We start from the raw sequence: 20,732 nt of genomic DNA on the forward strand, positions 1-20,732 counted from the left end.
CTTCTCTACACTGAACTAGTCCTGGACGAATGAGGGATTATACGTCTCATCTCAAAGGCCAAAGAGGTGGAGAGGCTGAGGTGACTGGTGGTTCTTCTGCTGCGGTGGTGTTGGGAGAGAGGGGTTCAGGAGAACAATGGTAATTAAGCCTGTGTTGATCCAGTTTAGTCAAATACATAATTCAAGTAACAATAATTTACAAATACGTATGGCTTTCAATATTTACTCCATAAACAAGACAACACTAACCATTTCCTTTTAACTAAAAATACTCAAATTGTATTCTCCAAAGTCTGAACGCTGCTCCAGACAACAGTGTTTCCCATTAATAGAAAAGAATATGGTGACCCTCCCATAGTTTAATTTTAAATATTTTGGTCTGAAAACTACCAGAGCAAAAAAATTGTTGAACAAATTATACTTTATACTTGTGTTATCAAATATGGATCACTTATGCCACCAAAGTCTACAGTAAGTATAAACCTGTATAAACACTGAAACTATAAACTTTTACTGCTACTGCTACTACTGAAAAGACCCAATCTCTTCATTATTACACTGCTCTACACTAATCATGATTTCAAAAGGTTTCAGGGTTGCTGTATTGTCAAAACACAGCATAAAGTCAGTGCAAGACAGGGTCAAACGTGATTTACTTAATCCAGTCTAAGGGGGACAGTAAAGCTAAATGAACTACTATTACTTTCGGTTTTTCAGTTATAGTCATTTATATTACCTGGTATTAAGTTGTGTATTGTGTAGCTAAGTGATATTAGAGCAAGACATGTTTGTACTTTTGCTGGTGCTTGCATTGCTCTGATATTTGACTAACAGTACTGTCAGTGTGGATTCCACTTGTGTGTACAATGTATGGGGAAATCCTGTCTGCTATTTACCAACAGTGTAGTTTCATATAGAGTCATGCAGTGCCAGTTTCACTAAATCTGAGAGGAAGTGTTGCGGCCAAAAGTAAGCACCAAGAACAGCTTTCTCACGTTCTGGTATATTTGGCAAAAGGACCCATGTCGAGTACTGAAGAGAGCACATACCAGAAACGCACTCAAATTTGTACTTAGAGCTCTTTTATATTCTGCTTACTCAACTACAACTGCTGCTACCAGTACTACTGCTTGTACTCTAGGGCTGTACTCAAAATATACATACAGACTAATTGACAATAAGTGTATTGATACGGAGATGCGTATTGGGATACATTTCAACAACATAGCTAATTAATGAATTGTAGAGTTACCTGCTACTTACTGCTTTATATCTGAATCTGCTGGGCTGAAAAACTGGTTTATTCATAAGACAATTGTATATTGATTTTAAGGGCGTTCTGAACATGGAATTTCAATATATTTTGGTACTCTACTTAATAAAAAAACAAATAATTTTACTAAACTTTTAACACATTTTAGGGGATATCCTAGGTCTCCAACCCTATACTACTATTACTATAGTAGTACATGTTATAGTTACTTATACTTTAACTGCTCCCAGAATCTGCTGCTACAACTCAGGCAAGTCTAACCACTACAACAGGCGGTCACTTTTTTTTATGTGTAATAGGCTGTCACTATTACTTAGGGCTGAAACAAGTTAATTGATTCATAATTGTTTACAAAGTTAAAATTATTTCAACAATCAGTCTATTTTTTTCTTGACTACAGTATACAGAAATTCCAAAACTTGCCATGTGCTTACTGAAGAGTGTTTATAAACCCAAATTGACACAGGAAAAGTCTAATTTTGTTATAAATATTCTGTCTAGTGGTATCTTCAGCTTCATATCTAGCTTCATTTTGGTCAGAGTTATAAAAATTCTATATTCCAGGCCCTTTTTGCAATCTAAGCAACTAATCAATTAATCAAAAGAATAGTCACCAAAACTTTACTCATCTTACTGTCACTACAACGACTGCTTTCATTACTGTTACTACCATGTGTTATCCTATTTTACTACTTCTTCCCTCCCGGTGTCATAATACTTTATTTGGCATAAGTTTTGCTACCTCTTGGTTCATTATCTGCTCATGATAAACTGAAGATTCTATAATTAAAATAAGAATAGCGCTATAGACATTTTAATAGGTTTTCTGTAATGATAAAATGTGACAATGTTAAGATAACAAACTTCCATTTTCAATATTAATTTGGTAGAAAACTTAATTAGCATTTTCAAATTTCACAAATTCACTGAGTCCTTGCACATTTTTCCTAATTTTACCTCATCCATTTTAAGCGCAACACTCTCTCCTAGTACTGCCCAATATATCCCACCCACAAATTTGTACCAGAATAAAAATACTGTTAAAAGTTATGAAGTCTCTTGCATTACATAAAGCCATTTTGTAACATCTAATAATGACGTAAGTTTGAGCACAGCAGCCTTTATACAGCAGCACCACTTTGCTCCTGTGATTTAGATAGCACAGTATCTAGAAGTCAAGTCATGTGATCACACTGTTTACAGATGGTGCAGGTCAAAGTACATTCACCACAGCGTATAGAATTGCATGTTCATAATGTAGGCGACCATCCGCTTAAATTGGGACAATGAGTAAAAAGTGACTTTAAAGGTCCTATATTGCACTATTTTCTGATCTATGTTATAACGTTATTCATCAAAAACATACCTGGAGTTGTGTTTTTTTTCCATTTACACATGTTTAACACACAAACCCTGCATATTTAGGCTGAGTTCTGTTCCACCTTGTGATGTCATGTGGTAATACAGGAAGTCCTCCACTCTGTTTTAAAACTCCATACACCATCACTAGAATCATTTGGATAATTTCAGCCCAGGAATTGCCAATCTCTACTAAACAAAACATAAAATGTTGCAGTTAACTTGTAAACTACTTCATGACATCACAAGGTAGAACAGGGTATTTTGAGCTTTGGAGATGTAGGCAGACTAATAATATAGAATTACTCAAACGTGTGAATGAAACAACACTCGGGTATGTTTTTGATGAGGTATTATAACATAACTTAAAGTTTCAAGAATCCATTTTATGTTCCGGTAATATAGCTCCTTAAGTATCGACTTAAGTATCTACTGATATCTGATATTAACCAATACCAGTGTAAGGACTGAAAAATGTTCCCTCCAGTCCAAACATGGAATAGATATTGTGTTTTGAAACTTCTATTTATCCTACAAGTAACATTATAAGACATCCTGCAGCATCAGCCAGTAAATAGTTTTCTTAAAGCCAACTCTCAGCATGGATATCACTGGAACTGATATCATGCGTTCCAGCAAATATCTGTTACCAATATCACTATCAGTGTATCCCTACTCACAACAGCAACCTCCAACTTCATTGTCCCCGCAGCAGCAGTACCATCAACCCACTCAGACTCCTCTTATTTTCACTACCAAGAAAGAGGGAATACTTTATACATAGATCATTAACAATACTTCTTCAACAAATGTTTTTCTAGTCGAAACACAAGAGTTCCATCCTTTATTAAAGGTACATTGCGCAACTTTTTTGGTGGAGGGTTCATCACCTTTTTGTTTTGTCTATGTTCCACGGTAGAAATTAAACCTATCTATCTCAAGGAAACCAACTATAGGCTACAATAGTGTTGCTATTTACAGAGAGAATTATTGTTTTTTTTTTTTTTTTTTTTTTGAGAAATAGAAAACACCCATAATGGATAAATGCTAGATAGATGTGTTTAATATTCCAGGCAAAGCGATATCATCTCCTTGGACGCAAGCAGGTGACGGACCCTTCACTAGAAAAGTTGCGCAATGCACATTTAAAGAAAAAAAAAAAAAAAGTATGTATTTTCGTCTATTTATTTATTTATGTTTTATGTATGACAAAATAAATATGTAATGATCTGAGAAAAAGGCAAGTTCAAGTGCAATGTTTCTCACCATTGTATTTCCTGTTTCATCAAACCACCAACATGCACACATTGTATATGGGGCTTTTAGCAGCAGGATAAGACTTGTAAGACCTGACATGTACTGCTGTAACATTAATTCCACCCCCAGCCTGTAGCCTGTTAGCGCGCCTTTGCTAACATGTGCTTGCCACTGTCACCAGATTAACACTCCGGCTTAAAACCCTGCTCACAAAGACACTGTGTACAGAACAGTGGCTGCGTTAATGCTTTTCCTCCTCTATTCCAGCTGAGTGGCGCGTAACTCTCCTGGACTGGCCCCAATAACTCCCCAGCTAACTTTCAACTGCCCCAAGTCAAATAAAGTGTAAGTACAGCAAGTAAAGAAAACAATAAGAGCTTGTTCCCCATGGAGCAATCTGATCAAGAGGCTCTCCGCTGTTATACTGCTTGAGTGCGCTTCTATTTTGTTGACTACATTAAGGAGAGTTCTGATTCAATAACAGGGCTATTTCACACAGAGCACTATCATCCATATTACCATATTCAACACAAGGGCTTCTGTACTTTTGTGTATACGGCAACCACTAGTCCTTAAAGGGGTGGTACTATGTTTTTACCGTTTTCCTTAAAGGGTCCATATTACGCTATTTTCTGATCTATGTTATAATATTGTTCCCGGAGTTGTGTTTTGTTTTATTCACGCATGTTTAACACACAAACACTGCATATTTGAGCTCTTCTCTCAAATGGAAAACACTGCTCCAACTTGTGATGTCATGTGGTAATACAGGAGTGCTCCACTGTGTTTTTAAACTCCATACACCTACACTAGAATCTTTTGAATGATTTTAGCCCTGGAATGTCCAATATCGATTGAAGTAAATGTAAAAAGTATCTGTTGACTTGGAACACTACTGTTTCATGACATCACAAGGTTGGAACTGAGCATTTTGAGCTTTGGAGATGTAGAAAGACTAATAATAAAGGGCTACTCAAACATGTGTGATTGAAACAAAACACAGCTGCAGGTATGTTCTTGAGGAGCCAACATTATAACATGGCTTAAAGCTCACAAGAGTCAGTTTTGCATAATACAGGATGTAACTAATCTTGCTTATCTGTTGGACAGCATTGTATAACTGCCAATACCACCTTGAGAATGCCAAATCTTGTAAGATCTCGGAAGTTAAGCAAACCTGGTTAGTACTTGGATGGGAGACCTCTGGGAATGGACGGCAGCGGCTGTAATGTATACTGTTGTTGTGTCCTTGGGTAAGACAATTCACCCACCTTGCCTCCATTGTTCAAATACGTTGGTGTATGAATGGGAGTGTGTTTGTGAGAGCGAATGCAGAACAACAGATGGAAATTAGCTCATGGCTACAATCTGGTGTGTTTACAGAATGTTTAACGTGTATGTTTGTTAAAGGGCCCATATTACGCTATTTTCTGAACTGTGATAATGTAGTTCAAAAACATAGCTGGAGTTGTGTTTAGTTTCATTTACACAAGTTTAACACACAAAGTAGGAGTTCTTCTCTTAAATTGAAAACACTCTGTTCCATCTCGTGATGTCATGGAAGTGCTCCACTATGTTTTTAAACTCCATACATCTTCACAAGAACCATTTGGATGAGTTCAGCCCTGGAATGTCCTATCTCTACTGAACTAAAAATTAAAGGAGCTGTTCACTTGAAAACTACCACTACATGACATCACAAGGTGAAACAGAGCATTTTGAGCTTTGGAGATGTAGATTGACTAATAATAAAGTATTACTCAAACATGTGTGAATGAAACAAAACACAACAATGTTTTTGAGGAGGCAACAGCATTCTAACAGGCTTAAAGCTCACAAGAGTCAATTTTGTGTAATATAGGACTTTTTACACTGCACTGTCCCAACCAAATTAACAAGTAAAAATAGTTAACTTCAATCATTTTTTTAATCTTGTTCTAGCAGTAATTTCTCAATATTTTATAGAGCAGACTGGATTTGGAGAGCTTCTTTATTGGTCAGTGCTCCAAGGGCCAAATCATCATGGCTCTAAAACTGTGCCAGGAAATGATCAAATGTGATGTTATCAAAAGATGCGCAAGGACAGAGCAGAGCAGTCATGAATAGTGGTGTAGCATGGCTCAAATAGCAAACCAAGGTAATGCTTTTCTCTTGTGTTTATTTTCAACACTGCATTAATGGCTGCTAATAATATAGAGAAAGTGTAAGTTCTCTAGATCCTGAGCTATAGACTTGATCAGGACTACCCTAGCTAGAAGATTTTACCTATTGATACTTTGCAGTGACATCACCCTGGGAGCTTTCTGCATGTATGTGTATGGTGGAATGGTGACACAATGCACACATTAGCAAATACAATCAAAACGTTTGAAGACAAAAAATATAAAATGGATTTAAACAACACATTTTCAGGAGTCTGTGATCAGTATGAGTGTTTTTGTTTTTTTTGTTTTTTGTAATTTTATTTGAGGGCAGCTTGTTTAACAGTAAAAATTTGCTCACCTGTTGTAATTCCAGCTAAGTCAGCTCTTTATGGTTGGATTGTTTTCAAATAAAGCATAGATTAAAGTCTACCAAAGCCTCAGACAGAGCATGCTTACAGTTAGCATCTATTGTAAAGTATCTATTGTCCATGTTTTGGAAGTGACTAAAATAAACCCACCCAGACATAAGGTGAAACATGACAAGTATGCACAGAGTAGAGAATAAGGTTAATGAATATTTATGCTGAATATTAGCTGATTATTTGTCCAGTGTAAGTGTGTCAAATGTCCATGGTTGATGGTTTAGTACCCACAGCTATTGTGCAAGCCACTTCTTAAATAGCAAATAATGCAACTTCTCATTTTCATTTGTTGTTCACAATTTGCACCACTTTATTTCTAAATGAGTGTACTGTGCTTATTATGTTGTGAATTAGGGAAAAACAGTGACTTAAAATTAGATTCAGTCTTAGACAAACTTTATTGATCCACAAGGGAAATTATTTGGACACAGTAGCTCACTCATCAAAACAGTATTATAACAATAAAGAGCAAAAATATAACTGGTGATAATAAATTCTAAATAAGAAGCAAAACTATAGCAACAGACTGGTGTCAAATAAGGCATAAATATACAATGTATATGTACAAGTAAAAATAAAATATATCCGAGCTATATACAAGAAGTGGGTCAAGAGAAACCGTGCAAAGAAGACATAAGGTTATCTATTGTTTGAATTTCCTTCAGGATCAATATCTATTACATAAGGGTTAGTTGTTATACAGTTGTATGGGGCATGGTATGAATATACGCTTGTGCACAGGTTACATTTACATTTGTTCTAATTGGAGAACTTTGCATGCACTCTACTCAACATTGAATGTTGTTGGTTTCTATAGAGTTGTGTTGTTGTCGATGGGACATGTGCTGACACAGAGCTTCTGCTGCTGTTGTGAAACCACTGTTGGGCTCAGTGTTGGCTCCACAGTGTAAATCTCACACATCTTAAATATTTACCTCCCCCAGACACTGTCGGGACACCTCCATGGGCCCCCTCCAACCATCCAAGCACGCAAGCAGGCAGCCCAGACTGAGAAGTGTCATCGGTGCGCTCCAAAATAAATTATTTACTCCCCCTCCCTGCTCACTTCAAAGGACTGGCAGACCATTCAGGCTCCACATTTGGGAGAGGAGGTGAGCTGAGGTGGGGGGTGGAGGAGGAGGAGGAGGAGGAGACAGCAGTCACTAGGCAACCTCTGGATCACCTGCCCCGACATGCCCCAAAAGCAGCCACTTACCACTGCATGCACAAGGTAAGAGAAGGTCCTTTGGCTGCCTTTAAACACAGGGCTTTCAAACAGGGGAAATGTTACACTCATGTTTAAATAACAGGAAACGGTTGACCTTGCATATTGATATGTAGCAAAGATGAGTGGATAAGATGCTTTGATAAGGCCCAATCAAATTTGGATCTGAAAATAAATTTGCAATTCACATAATAATAATATTTTTTAAACATTTTCTGCTGGTTGAATAAGCCTGGCAGAAAATAATTGTATGAGGTTAGCAAAATTCAAATTGGGCTACACTAAAATGTTACCTGTCAGAGAAATTACTTGGAATAAGCAAAGAAAAGGGTAAACAGAATTAACTTAAAGGTAGCTTTTTTAGGTGGAAGGTCTGTACCTGCTCGTCTCCGAGGAGATGTTATTGTTTTATAAGGAATGTTCTACAGTATGGCATTAAACTTATGTCTTGCATTTGTTTAGTTATACTTATAAAAATAATATTATATGCACACTTACATACATGAATTAATTAATTCTAAATTTAAACATGTATTCTTACTGTAAATGGGCTCACCTTTCCACAGATCTGGCCTGTTACTTAGCCAAGTGGTCGTCACCTGCTTGTCTTCAGGTAGTTTAATGCCCTACTGTGATATATCTACATTTATAGTAGTGCAACCCAACCCAAGAGAATCACTGGCCAACTGCTGTATATTCAACAATATGCATTTATCTACTTTTGTATTTATTGCATTCCAGGCCATATGTTATTTTGGATATTACTTTGTAAAATAAAAAGACAATAGTGGAGAACTTTCAGTACACTGTGTAAGAGAATACATAGGGGAAGGATAGGATAGTTGTGATAGTTTTGCCTTATGCATGCGCAGCCCAGTTGTTATTTGCAGAGAGCAGAACCGGAATAATTTAGTGGAAGGATGAGCAGCGTTCAGTACATTGACAGTCAGGAGAAGACACTATAGGTTCAGTGGGTTAGAAAATCAGGAAGTTTGGCTCAAGCAACGCGTCCACTTTCTGCATGAACTCTTAAAGCCCCTGGAAGTTTATATATTTCATTTAAGGCATACAAATACATATCCTCTTTTAGCACATATTTGCACTAAAGTTGATTTAAAGCTCGCCAAGAATGACTGCAGTTTGCTATAGCGGACATGTTGGAGCGTGCACCCTCTTTCTCACAGTACTCACAGATAGCAACATGCCCCTGTAGTCAATAAATAGCTCCTGAAGTCATCAGGGATACAACTTGTGTTCTCACATGATTTCACTTTATCATTCTGAGATGTCTGTATTTGTCAGTTTGTCAAAATAACTTGTCAATTTATGTGAAATATGATTAGATTACATTTCTGTTTCTAAAAGATCCATTAATCTGCTTGTCAAATGTTGTGTATATCAATTTGTATCACAGAGTAAAAGGTTATCAGGTATTCATAATTTACATATTCATATAATGGAACTTTGACCCTACACATTTTAATAATGACTTGTTGAGATGATTTTGCCCAGGCTATTACTTAATGTGGACCTATATGTAAAATCGACTTTTCAGAGCCACACTATGTTTTAGTTTCCCCTCACTATTTACTCTCTCGAATTTGTATTTGCAGTGATTCATGCAATCTTTAATCGCTTATTTTTGAGACACCATTTTGACAATCAACCCCCTGTTTTCACTGCCGCCAGTATACCCCACTGCTGTGTACTTACTATGTTCTCCAGTTTTATTTTCTTAATCAGTGTGATATGTGTAGGAACAGCTGTCCATTGGAGGTGCCAACAGCTGCACAGGTCTTTGTTGTGATGACGTTGCCGTAAACATCAGCTCCCATTGGGCATGCAAGTTTTCTAATGCAAACTTATTTCTTTTAGGTCAATGCTGCAATTTAAAATGTCAAAATTATAACATAATGATCCATGGGTTATAGATTATAACTATATAAGAGAGGGGTCTCCAACCTGTAGCTCAGGAACTACACCCCTTTCTAAGTAGCTCACCAAAGGTTTTCAGAATTACACGTATTGTGCTGGATAAGTAAAATTTGATGAATTAAATGCCTTTTACCATTGTACATGTGTCATTTTGATACCTAACTTGCACTAATAAATGGATAATGGTTTATGTTTTATAGGCATCTAACTGTACTCGCTTGCCGTGGCTCTTATATATGCTCCATTTCTTGTGACTGCTAAAACTAGTAGCTCTCTGGCATTTTTGTCTTATAAAAGTAGCTCAGCAGAGGAAAAAGGTTGGAGACCCTCGATATAAGACAAAAGTACAATAGATTTTCTTTAAATAAAAATGAGAATATAAAACTCAACTATTCAAATACTTTGTACAGAACCACTCACTGAATTTCTTTCCAAATGGTTTGTGTTCACAACTAGAGTAATATAAATAACCAAATAATCATTATAAATAACCAAATAACCAAACCATATCAAACCATATCTGTAAATCTTGAGCAGTTTCTTAGAGATGGGATCCAAAAAATTCCTTTCAACTGACACTGATGATACAAAAATTGAATTCCTCTATTGTGGAAGAAATAAACCATATCTTATCTAATCAGAACACTTTTTAATTCTTTCATAGCTTCCCCATCCACCCTATTGCTCAAGTTTGAAAGCAAAAGTAGTTTAGAATGTTATGATTTCACATAAACCCAACCTATTAGCCCCACATTCTGTTTTTCATTTTGTTTTCACGTTTCAATTGGTCTAGTAGGCGCACCTTAATCTCTGTAGCCAGCATTGGCGTAGGTGGACAGCCTCAGACACAATGACCACATAGGACCTAAATCCTTTATCTTGGCCTGGCTCCACTGATATTGAGGTATCCCTGTTAGGCTGTTTGATCAGGTTGTGTGCGTCTGTGTGTGTGTGTCTGTGTGTGTGTGTGCGTGCGTGTGTGTGTGTGTATGTGTGTGCGTGTATGTTTGTGTGCGCACATGTGTGTGTTGTGTTGTGTGTCCGTATGTGTGTGTGTCTATATATGGAAGGACCGACCTGGCCAGCCGTGACAACAGTAAATTACACCCTATCCGTCAGCAGGTCTACAGGAGCATCCCGAGTCCAGGCCTGGCACCAGCTGGGCCAGTAGACAAGATGAGAAATAAAATGAGACTGCAGCCAATGCATAGATACAAGGGTTATGTGTGAGGGTACAAGGAGGACAGAACTGAACATATATTGGCCACTGGTTAAGCTGGCCAGTACTTACATTTGTCACTGAAGATAAGCCTATTTTTCTCTGTTATGTTTTGAGATGTGCTATAACGTAACTTTTCAGTATACATATGAAAAAGTGTCCTACAATATTAGGGGGCCGCTAGCCTGATTCATCAGCTGGTTTCACTCTGTGGCAACCATCTGACCTCGCAGCGCATTTGTTCACTGGACGGTAGTTGGGTACTTTTTTCATTTAACCAATCGCTGCTATTTGGTCATGACGTATGTAATGTGCCACTAACACGGCTAACTGGTATATTAAGCTTTTCCCAAATCCTGTAGGAAGAAGGGCAATAACGTCTTTCCCCTTGATAAAATTCACCAAACATTCTCTTCGTTCCAGCTTTAAATCTCGGGAATCATTGCCAACACAGAATGTATGACTCTTTGCTGATTGGCCCGGTTTTGGGCCAATCAGCAGTGTTTCGCACTTCCGGGGTTCTTGCAAATCGTCTAATGTATTCCGATTCCTGACCTAGTCGCTTAAGAGAAATGAAATTGAGTGGAGGCACTAGGTGGCGTCAGCTTGGCTAGGGGACCGCTGTAAGCCCTGACTGTATTTAAAGGTCTTATATTATGCACACTTGACTGTTATGAGCTTTTAGTCATGCTATAATGTTGTCCCCTCATCACAAACATATCTGGAGTTGTGTTTCATTCACACATGTCTGAGAAACATTAGTTCACATCTCCAAATCCCAAAATGCTTTGTTCCACCTTATGATGTCATGTAGTGGTAGTTAACAGCAAGTTAACAGCTACCTTTTAGCTTTTGTGTCATTGGAAATCCCAAGGCTGAAATCATCCAAATGATTCTAGTGAAGGTGTATGAGCTTTGTAAACACTGCAGAGCACTTCCTATATTACCACATGACATCACAGGTTGGAACAGAGTAAAAAACTCAGCCTAAATATGCAGGGTTTGTGTGTTCATTCACATGTGTGAATGAAACAAAACACAACTTCAGGTATGTTTTTGATGAGAAAATAAAGTTTTAACAGATCAGAAAATAGCATAATACAGGCCCTTTGAACTATTTTAAGACTAATGGAAACTTAACACTGTATAAATATTTAAATGTTGAAGTATATTTTGAAGCAACTTGAACAACTTTGAACATGCCCCACACAAGAAAGTTTTCTGCATGATGTTTATGGTAAATGTTTTTAATGAATGGTATTGAGCCATGCAAATGTTTAGGGAAATCCCAAGTGTGAAATCCCCTTTAGCTTATTTGTAATAGTTGTTGTGGAGAAATCCTTACATTTATGTCCTGCTTATCTGACTGCGTGTGGCTTCTAGTTTGTGACTTATACCGAGAAACAGGCAAGTACCACAGGAAGACTAGCAGTGGCTGTGGGTGGGCTCTCTTTCAAACAACATCGCTAACTGCTAACGTCTCCACCCAGCTTATAGCCCTGAGTCTAGACTGGCCCCTGTGAAGGTAGGCTGCAGACATAACAAAGGATTGGGAGAGCAAACAACCATGGCAATTCAAACTCTATGGCGTCACAATCAAAATACAAAAAAAAAAAGAAGAAGAAGAAAAAAACTGCTTCTAAATGGGCCTTAACACTGCAGCGTACAATTAGAAGATAGGCGCGGAGACAGAGATTTGTAAGGAAGCCAGTGTGCCCCATGTGCCACAGCGGAGAGGCAGCTCACCAGATTGGCAGTGGGCAAAAGGACCTGCGACCGTTACTAAGCAGTGTGCCAAGGCGGCTGCTGGCCTACTTACGAGCTATTCTCTCCACAAGCCAGAGAAATGCACACTCCCCAACACTGCCTCCAGCTAGATTTTAGTACTAGAATCTACACATGCATTTAGGCACTTACTTTACACAGAATCACCAATACTGATGCTGCCATTTTTGGTGTTTTTAGTATGGTGTCATTGCTGTAACATATTAATTAAAGGAATCGTAAGTAAGGTTTTAATTTTAAAGGTGCTCTGTGTAACTTCTGGAGCATCCACCACTTGCCTGACGCCATGTTTTTGATGCATGTTTTTGCAGTAGTTTTGAGATTAAAAAAATAAAAACACCTGTAACTGAATAGATACAAGATATATTTGTTTAATGCCATACTGTTGAACATCCCAGGCAAAGCAATAACATCACGGATTATGGAGACAAGCAGGTAGTGAACCTTCCACCAGAAAAACACACCTTTAAAATTCACACCAGATAGGAGCAGACTAATAAAATACAGCGTTTACTGATAACAATTGTAATACTGATTTATTCTTTATTTCAAATACACTGGTCATGATGGACATTTGGTTTATGTTATAATTTGTGTTTTCATTCTCAAACAATTACCCAATCAGAAAGCAGTAAGAGCCTCGCCTCTCATTTGGGTTGCCATTTTCAATGGTGAAATCCAGTTGGTTTAAACCTAAAATGACTCTCTTTGATCTGAATCCTCCTCACTACCTAAAGCCCAGCATCTACGGCTAACCATTCATCAGTGCTAATGCATCCTCTGCAGCTCAGTGAGTCAATTCTGGAGGTTCTGAGCTTGAAGCCTGAGAAAAACTTGGATGTGTCCTCAATATGCAGGTTAAGGCACTAGTGCCTCACATTTAGTTCTGATTTTAGTGCCATTTTTAAAACCCTAAGAGCACAGTTGGTAGCACATAGTTCCTTTAATCAGATTGACTGTAACATTTTTGTAACCCTAGGAGGCAATATTTAATTGAAATCAAGTCTGAATGGCAACAAATCAAATGTAATAAGACAGCTGCAATAAATGGTTGCGTTATTGACATTCTAAAAAACACTTTCATGATTTCAGATGAAGAGCCTTTTATAACTCTTCAGGAGATTCAGTGTTTGTGAAAGAAATATTTGGGTATGACAGAAAACTCACAGATGTTGAACCTCATCATAGTTTGTTAGGGATCGAGAGCCGCCAGTTTTTGCCTTGGTAGAAAAAGTGATTACATCTTCATTTGCACAGACAGTTAAGATGTTGAACTTTGGGCTATTTCTGTTTTATGTGGATAGGGCCAGTATTTACAGAGAAAATAACCAAATATCCACTTTTTAAATTACCATCTCAATTTTAAAGTTTAGGTATTTTATAGTATTGTGGTGGCACCTTAGCAGAATATCCTATACAGCAGAATGACATTGTAAAGGAGTGGTAAGTATATAGCCTAAAGCATGTTGTTACTTGAATCTCAAAAGTATTCAGACTTTTTACTTCACTCACTTTCAGTAACAACAGTTGACAATTTTGAGAGCTCATACAACTGGATTATATTTCAGTTATTAAGTTTTTATATGTTAAAGATTTGAAAAAGAAGGAGTCTTAAATCTAATTCTAAGATGACTTTGTCTCCAGATACAAGGTAAAAATGTTCAAATCAAATATAACTTATACTGGTAAAAATTGTAATACTGATTTATTCTTAATGACTAAAACATTGGACAGTTTATATAGTTATAGTTTGGTGTTTTGGTTCTTAAGATGATTATCCAAACAGAAAATGAGGCTCACACATTTGTCTTTATTTGGGTTGTTTCAATGAAATCGAGTTGGTTGAAATCTAAAATGATTTTGTAGCATTTTTGTAACCCTAGGAACCAATATTTAACTAAAATCAAGTTTGGATGGCAACAAATCAAACATAATAAGACAGCTGCAATACAAGGTTGCGTTCATGACATTGTAAAATATGATGTCATGATTTCAGATGAAGGGCAATGGGAAAGACACTGACATTTGGTATACCCAAACAAAATCCATAAAGGTTTTACCTGATTAGTTTGTTTGGAATCACTTCTTTTAGCCAAATATCCACATTTTATTTGTCAGTTAAACAGCAAATTAATATTTCAGTTTTACCTGAGGTATTGTATAATGTGGTGTTGTCACCTGAACCTCCTGAACATGTTTAGCACAATATCCTCTACACCAGAGTAAGCATGTTTTCCAGTCAGTGTCTGTTGAACTACACAAATAGTGAAGTCGTAAGTGATAAGTACAAGCTCTCCAACACATAGCCTAAAGCACTTTGTTACTTGAAACTCAAACTCATTCAGGCCTCTTACTCCACTCACAGTCACTGAATACAGTTTGGGGAACTTATATGAATGGATAATAATTCTGTTATTTTTAGAAAAAGTAAAAATCTTAAAGGGAATGTATGTAAGATATTTAGTTTACATTCCATAAACACGACCTTGTCCCCAGATACAAATCAAATATAATGTAAGCTGGTAAAAATGATAATGCTGATTTATTTTTAATGGCAAAAACATGATGGCTACGTTGTTTATGTTATAGTTGGTGTTCTAGTTCTCAAGATGCTTATCCAATCAGAAAACAGAATGAGCCTAAACCCTAGCACCAGCAGCCAATCATGAATCAGTGCTAGTGCAGCCTCTGTAGCCTGCAGGGTGCCTATATACTGAGAATGAGAAAAACTTGAATGTCTCCTCTATACAGGTTTAGGGTATTGGCAAACCAGGTTCAGTTGTGATTGCAATACTTTTTTTTTAAACTGTAAGAGCTCAAGCTACTTACAGTTGCTATACAGTTGGTCAATTCTGAACCCAAATGAAGCAACAACTTCTTGATTTTTTTTTTATTGCTTAACCTGCCTTGATAACAAGTACACTTTATATGTAACAATATAATTTTGTATCTAGGCTTTTATAACTACTTTTGAGCTACATATTTTCAAAGGCAGCACTTGATTTGAAAACTCTTAAACTCCAACCACCCTCAGCCACAATACAACAAATACAATTACATAGTAGGGAGGCAAGTGGAATGGAAAAGTGAGTAATCAGCAAACAGCATTACTGGCGGTGCGCATTACCAGAGCTCCTCATGCTCCCCCTGTTACTCACGATGTTGCTAAAGATGCTTTTGTTGACAATGTGGCAACAACTAAACGCCATGATGGCATTCCCAACATGACCTCAATCAAGCGTTTTCATTGCTCCGAGGCACATAACAATCCGGCAAACGGGGCTGCTGCGGAGAATCTCTTTAACCTCATTTCATAATGAACGCAATCATATGGGGAAAATTGTTTTACTACTCGACAAGTGGCTGTGGCTTTCCGGAGAGGAGTGGTGAATTCTCAAGATTGTTTATAGGTATTGTGGGGAGAATGATGGAACCAATCGGGACAATAATAAATGTGTTGGAAGTTTTGCTGAAGTACTTTGTTGTACTGTTTGTAGCACTCTGTTATTAGTAGTATTATTCCAGTATTCTTAACACTGACCTTATCTTGCAATAGTAATTACTAACGATATATTTTTAAAGGGCTCATATTACACTATTGGGCGATCTGTATTATAATGTTGTTTCCTCATCACAAACCTGCAGTGTTTTGTCTTCATTCACACATGTTAAACACATAAACCCTCCATATTTAGGCTGTGTTCTTCTCTCAGACAGAAAACCCTCTGTTCCATTTAGTGATGTAATATGGCTCCACTGTGTTTTTAAACTCCATACATCTTCACTAGAATCATCTGAAAATTCCAACCCTGGAATTGCCAATCTCTGCTGAACTAAAAGGTGACTGTTACTTGAAAACCACCACTACAAGAGATCAGAAAGTGGAACAAATCATTTTGAACTTTTGAGATGTAGAGAGACCAACAATGCCAGACTACTCAAACACGTGTAAATGACTCAAAACAAAACTCTGGGTATGTTTTTGATGAGGTATCAGCATTATAACGGCTAAACACTCACAGGAATCCATTTTGTGTAATATAGGACTTTTAACCTTTTTACCCGAGTTGGAATGCAATGAACCTCCTAACTCTTTAGCATCAGCTTACCTTGTATCTTATATCAGGTGTAGGACCTTTCTATCATTTTTCTCCCCAATCACATTACCAAAAAATACAAATAAATAAATAACAGGTAACCCTTGTGGACTTTGGGACGCACAAAAAAACTGAATTGTAATGAGGTAATGGTCTGTAACGGGAATACAGACAACCAAGAAACAAAAGATATTAACTTAAAACATAATTACTTAACCATAATAATCTGTGTGAATATTTTTAACAGCTATTTGCACCCATAATCATTTGTTCTTTAGATATAAAACTATTATTTAAGCATCAGCAACAGCCAAGCCTGTGATAATCAAGATGTGTGTGCAATTACTACATGTCAGTCATGTTGGCATCTGTTACAGTACACTGAATCTGATCAAGAACAGAACGCACATGTAAAGCCCTGGGGATTTGCAGTACGCCCTCCCCTGCACAGAACACAGGAAACATGAATATTGTATCTGTTTAAATGCCTCCAAATCAGGCTGAGGTTTGGGCGCACCCACATGTTAACCCAAGCACTGAGCACTGACTTCTCTGAGCGCCTGGGGGGAGAACAGTGCAATGAATGGGAAAGCAGGCCACACTTCTATCCAGGCCATCTTTATTGATCCTCCAAAGCCCTCTGACAGAATACACCCCCATCTTGACCACAAACAGGGGACAATATAAACAACCAATAAATAATAATCTGCTAAATTAAGGCGGTTCTACATCTCCAATAGAACACAACAGTGTCAACATGGTGAATACAGCTTCATGGTTTAGTACAGTACAAGCAGTAGACTCAGAGAACATCACATCTAAAAAGGCAGCACTTTCCCATAAGTGAACCATTTATGCATGATACTCCCACAGAAATGAGATAACAGAGTGCTGTGGTCATACACTGACCACGCCAACATATACTCTAAACCCAAAAGAGAATGGCAGAGAATGCATTTTGTTCAACTAAAATATAATACTTCCCAAAAACATGGAAGCTGTACTTTGAATCTGTTTTCTCTGATTAGAATAAATAAATGCACCTTTTTCTGTATGCAAAGATCAAGATGGAGTCCGGGCCTGGGGCTACACAGTGTCATAGCATTGTTCAAGTGGCGTTTATTACATTCAAGTCCAGAAATCTGGGCTGAAGCCTTGAGCCTGCACCTGTGGCCACAAGCACAAGTGCGACACTGGTCTGTGTCCCACAGTTGGGTCCACAGGGGGTCCCACAGTGGGGTCCCGGGGTCCTCAGTGCGTCCTGCTGCTGCTTTGTGCAGAAAGGTGCAGTTAAAAATAAAAAGCAGGACTGAGCACTCATCCATCCAGGACAATTCATGCTCCTTGCTCCTCCATTTGTGGCAAAAGCAGATCCTCTCAGCAGCTGACAGTACTAGGCTGCTGTTTGTTGACAAAGTCTGAAATAAAGTCAAACTCATTCTGTCCGAGGAAAAGTTCTGGTAGTTCCTGCACTCGATCTAGGCCTAGCTCCATGACTAGTGAGGTGAGAACCTCCTCATCGATCATATCGGCGTCCATACCATTGAGTGCCAGTGTGGGCCCGGCCATGTGCTGCATGTTGGCCAGCTGGGCCGGGTTCATGCGGTACTGAGCGGGGCCCATGTGGCCCCCGGTCATAGGTCCGAGAGGGTGTCCATGGTACTGAGTGTTGAGTTTCTGCAGCTGCATGCTGGCCATGAGCTGCTGAGATGTGAGTCCTCCGTTCATAAACTGCTGCTGCTGTGGGTGTTGCTGGGGGTGCTGTTGTGGATGCTGGGGTGGGTGCTGTTGAGGGTGCTGGGACTGGGGCGGGTGCTGGCCCGGGTGCTGCTGCGGGTGCATGTGGTGCTGCTGCTGTCCCGGATGGTGCTGCCCGTTGTACATCATGTTTCCAGAGGTCATCTGGTGATGGCCCATCTGTGCCCCGTTCATCTGTCCGTTCATGGGTGCACCCATGACCTGACGCTGCCTCATGGCCGTCTCCATGTTGGCCTGCCCACCTCCGTAGTGCATCATCTGGCCATTGGGCATGGGCCGCATGCCCTGCTGGTTAGCATGCTGCTGGTGACCTGCCTGCAGGCCGCCGTTCATGCCCATCCTGTAACCGTGGAGACCGCCACCTGCTGAGTTGTGATTCATGGGCATCATCAGATGGTCTGCCATGCCTCCTGTCTGAAGCAGAGAGACACTGATCAAGACAATGTTCACCAAACATGTTCACGCACTATAACAACAAACGGGAATGTGTCTGACCAGTCATGAGCCAATCCAATGCGATTTTGTTTTCTTTGTGAATGGTGCAACTTGTGCGAACGCCACGGAATTGGCTTCCCATCTATGATAAAGTGCACGGTTCTAACACGACTCTAATTCACTATTCCACTTGCCTTCATAACTCAATAAACCCCCGGAAATAAAACGTAGAAGCGTTTTGTTCCTTTGGGCGAATACTGAAAAGACATTACTGGAGTGCTTAGTCTTCCTCAATCCTCTTTCTCTTTGTGCCAAGGAATGAACGCCCAGGTTGGAATTACAGGTTCACATCACATATTGTTTGGACACATTTTTCAGTTTAATAATCCGCACACGGCTGGTTACATTTACGAGTATCTATAAAACATGAACAGTTTGCTTTGTGGCTCAAATCGCTTATTTGATGCGCGTCAGTTTTAACAGAAATATGAGTTACATTTTACGCACGTACGCTGCAACAAAGACACTGACATCACACAACATCCCAGCAGCTGAATATCCACATTTCTGTCCGGGATGTGCATTCAATGAACGCAAGTTGCTCTTTGTTGTATCGACTACTTAATACGGAAATCATATAAATTTGAACTGCACGAGTTTGCAAATTAAACAATGGATCGACAGCTTCCAGGACTGCTTTAATACAATCACAAACGATAGAAATGCACTTACCCGAAACCGTAACAGCTCCACAAAGTTGCGCTACTTTGCTCTGGTTCCGTCCTTTTAAACAGTTCCAGTGTAAAAACGGAGCTCCTCTGTTTAGACTCTGTATTCCACTGGGTTACGCTTCATGCTCAGCGAGAACGGTGTGCACAAAGACTGCCGCATCAGATCTTGAAACGACTGCCTATTTTCTGGGTCAACTCAGGGATTATGTACATCTAAAAAGCTCAGAGGAAGGCTGTTGGAGAGAGGTGGAGCCTCGGTCCTGCCTCTTCTTTGTTCCTATTGGCCCCTCGTAACATTATTGTGTATGGGCGTAGAAAAAAAGCCTGCTGGGGAGTTGTGACACAGTCGCATGTTTTAATTCTCTCCTCCCACTGTTTCTTTTTGAAAGAATATTTTGACACGTTGTTTGCTTTTATAAACTAAGTGAGCTTTGTTTTTATAATAGATTATGATTTTACGATGATAGACAAACAGACAGATAGACAGATAGACAGACAAACAGATAGACAGATAGACAGACAAACAGATAGATAGATAGATAGATAGATAGATAGATAGATAGATAGATAGATAGATAGATAGATAGATAGATAGGTGATTATTAGTTGATTTACAGATTGATTGGTCTGTTTGTCTCACGTGTATGTTTGAATGCTGCCCTGGTATGTGGTAAGGCCTCATCTCCAAGATCACTGCTCCATGTGACCTGGGTGCTGTTGCCGGCTGGGCTGAGCAGTGGTGGAGGGGGCAGTGGAATGCAGTCTGCTATTCTAGGCCACAGAGGCTGCAGCGGCACAGGGCTGGAGCTGGGCTGGATGTGCTCTCCAGATGCCTACACGACTGTGTGCATGTTTCTGCACATGCACACGCCTCTGATTGCCCACTTAGGACAACAGCCTCTCGCCAGTGTTTGCAAATGAAAAGAAGCACTTTGGAAAGCAAGCCAAGCCATTGTCCAGGAAACTTGTCTGTAAATGGCCAACCGCTGGTAGGCTTTGTCATTGTTTGACATTGCATTCTCAACTAGTGCTAATAAGCCACTCCCAGGTGTGAGAAACTCACACAGCCAGTCAGGCCAAACACAGACAATA

General features: G+C 38.9%; 1 protein-coding gene across 2 annotated transcripts; it reads right to left on the bottom strand.

Annotated features, from left to right (window-relative positions):
• Positions 1-14,409: 14,409 nt before the first annotated feature.
• Positions 14,410-19,842, bottom strand: cited4b (Cbp/p300-interacting transactivator, with Glu/Asp-rich carboxy-terminal domain, 4b). Of its 2 annotated transcripts, none has more exons than XM_020940429.2 (2): positions 19,642-19,842; positions 14,410-18,884 (listed from the first exon to the last, which is right to left on the bottom strand). In XM_020940429.2, exon 2 carries the CDS (start codon positions 18,877-18,879, stop codon positions 18,094-18,096), a length of 786 nt encoding a protein of 261 aa, XP_020796088.1. In that variant the 5' UTR covers positions 18,880-18,884; positions 19,642-19,842; the 3' UTR covers positions 14,410-18,093. The 2 variants fall into 2 exon arrangements, with proteins under 2 accessions (XP_020796088.1, XP_020796087.1); XM_020940428.2 differs by having other exon boundaries at positions 14,410-18,888; positions 19,642-19,840.
• Positions 19,843-20,732: the final 890 nt, after the last annotated feature.

Source organism: Boleophthalmus pectinirostris, unplaced genomic scaffold (assembly GCF_026225935.1).
Source record: "Boleophthalmus pectinirostris isolate CB_2022bp ecotype Guang Dong unplaced genomic scaffold, ASM2622593v1 HiC_scaffold_6, whole genome shotgun sequence".
In the NCBI taxonomy this organism is placed as follows: domain Eukaryota; kingdom Metazoa; phylum Chordata; class Actinopteri; order Gobiiformes; family Gobiidae; genus Boleophthalmus; species Boleophthalmus pectinirostris.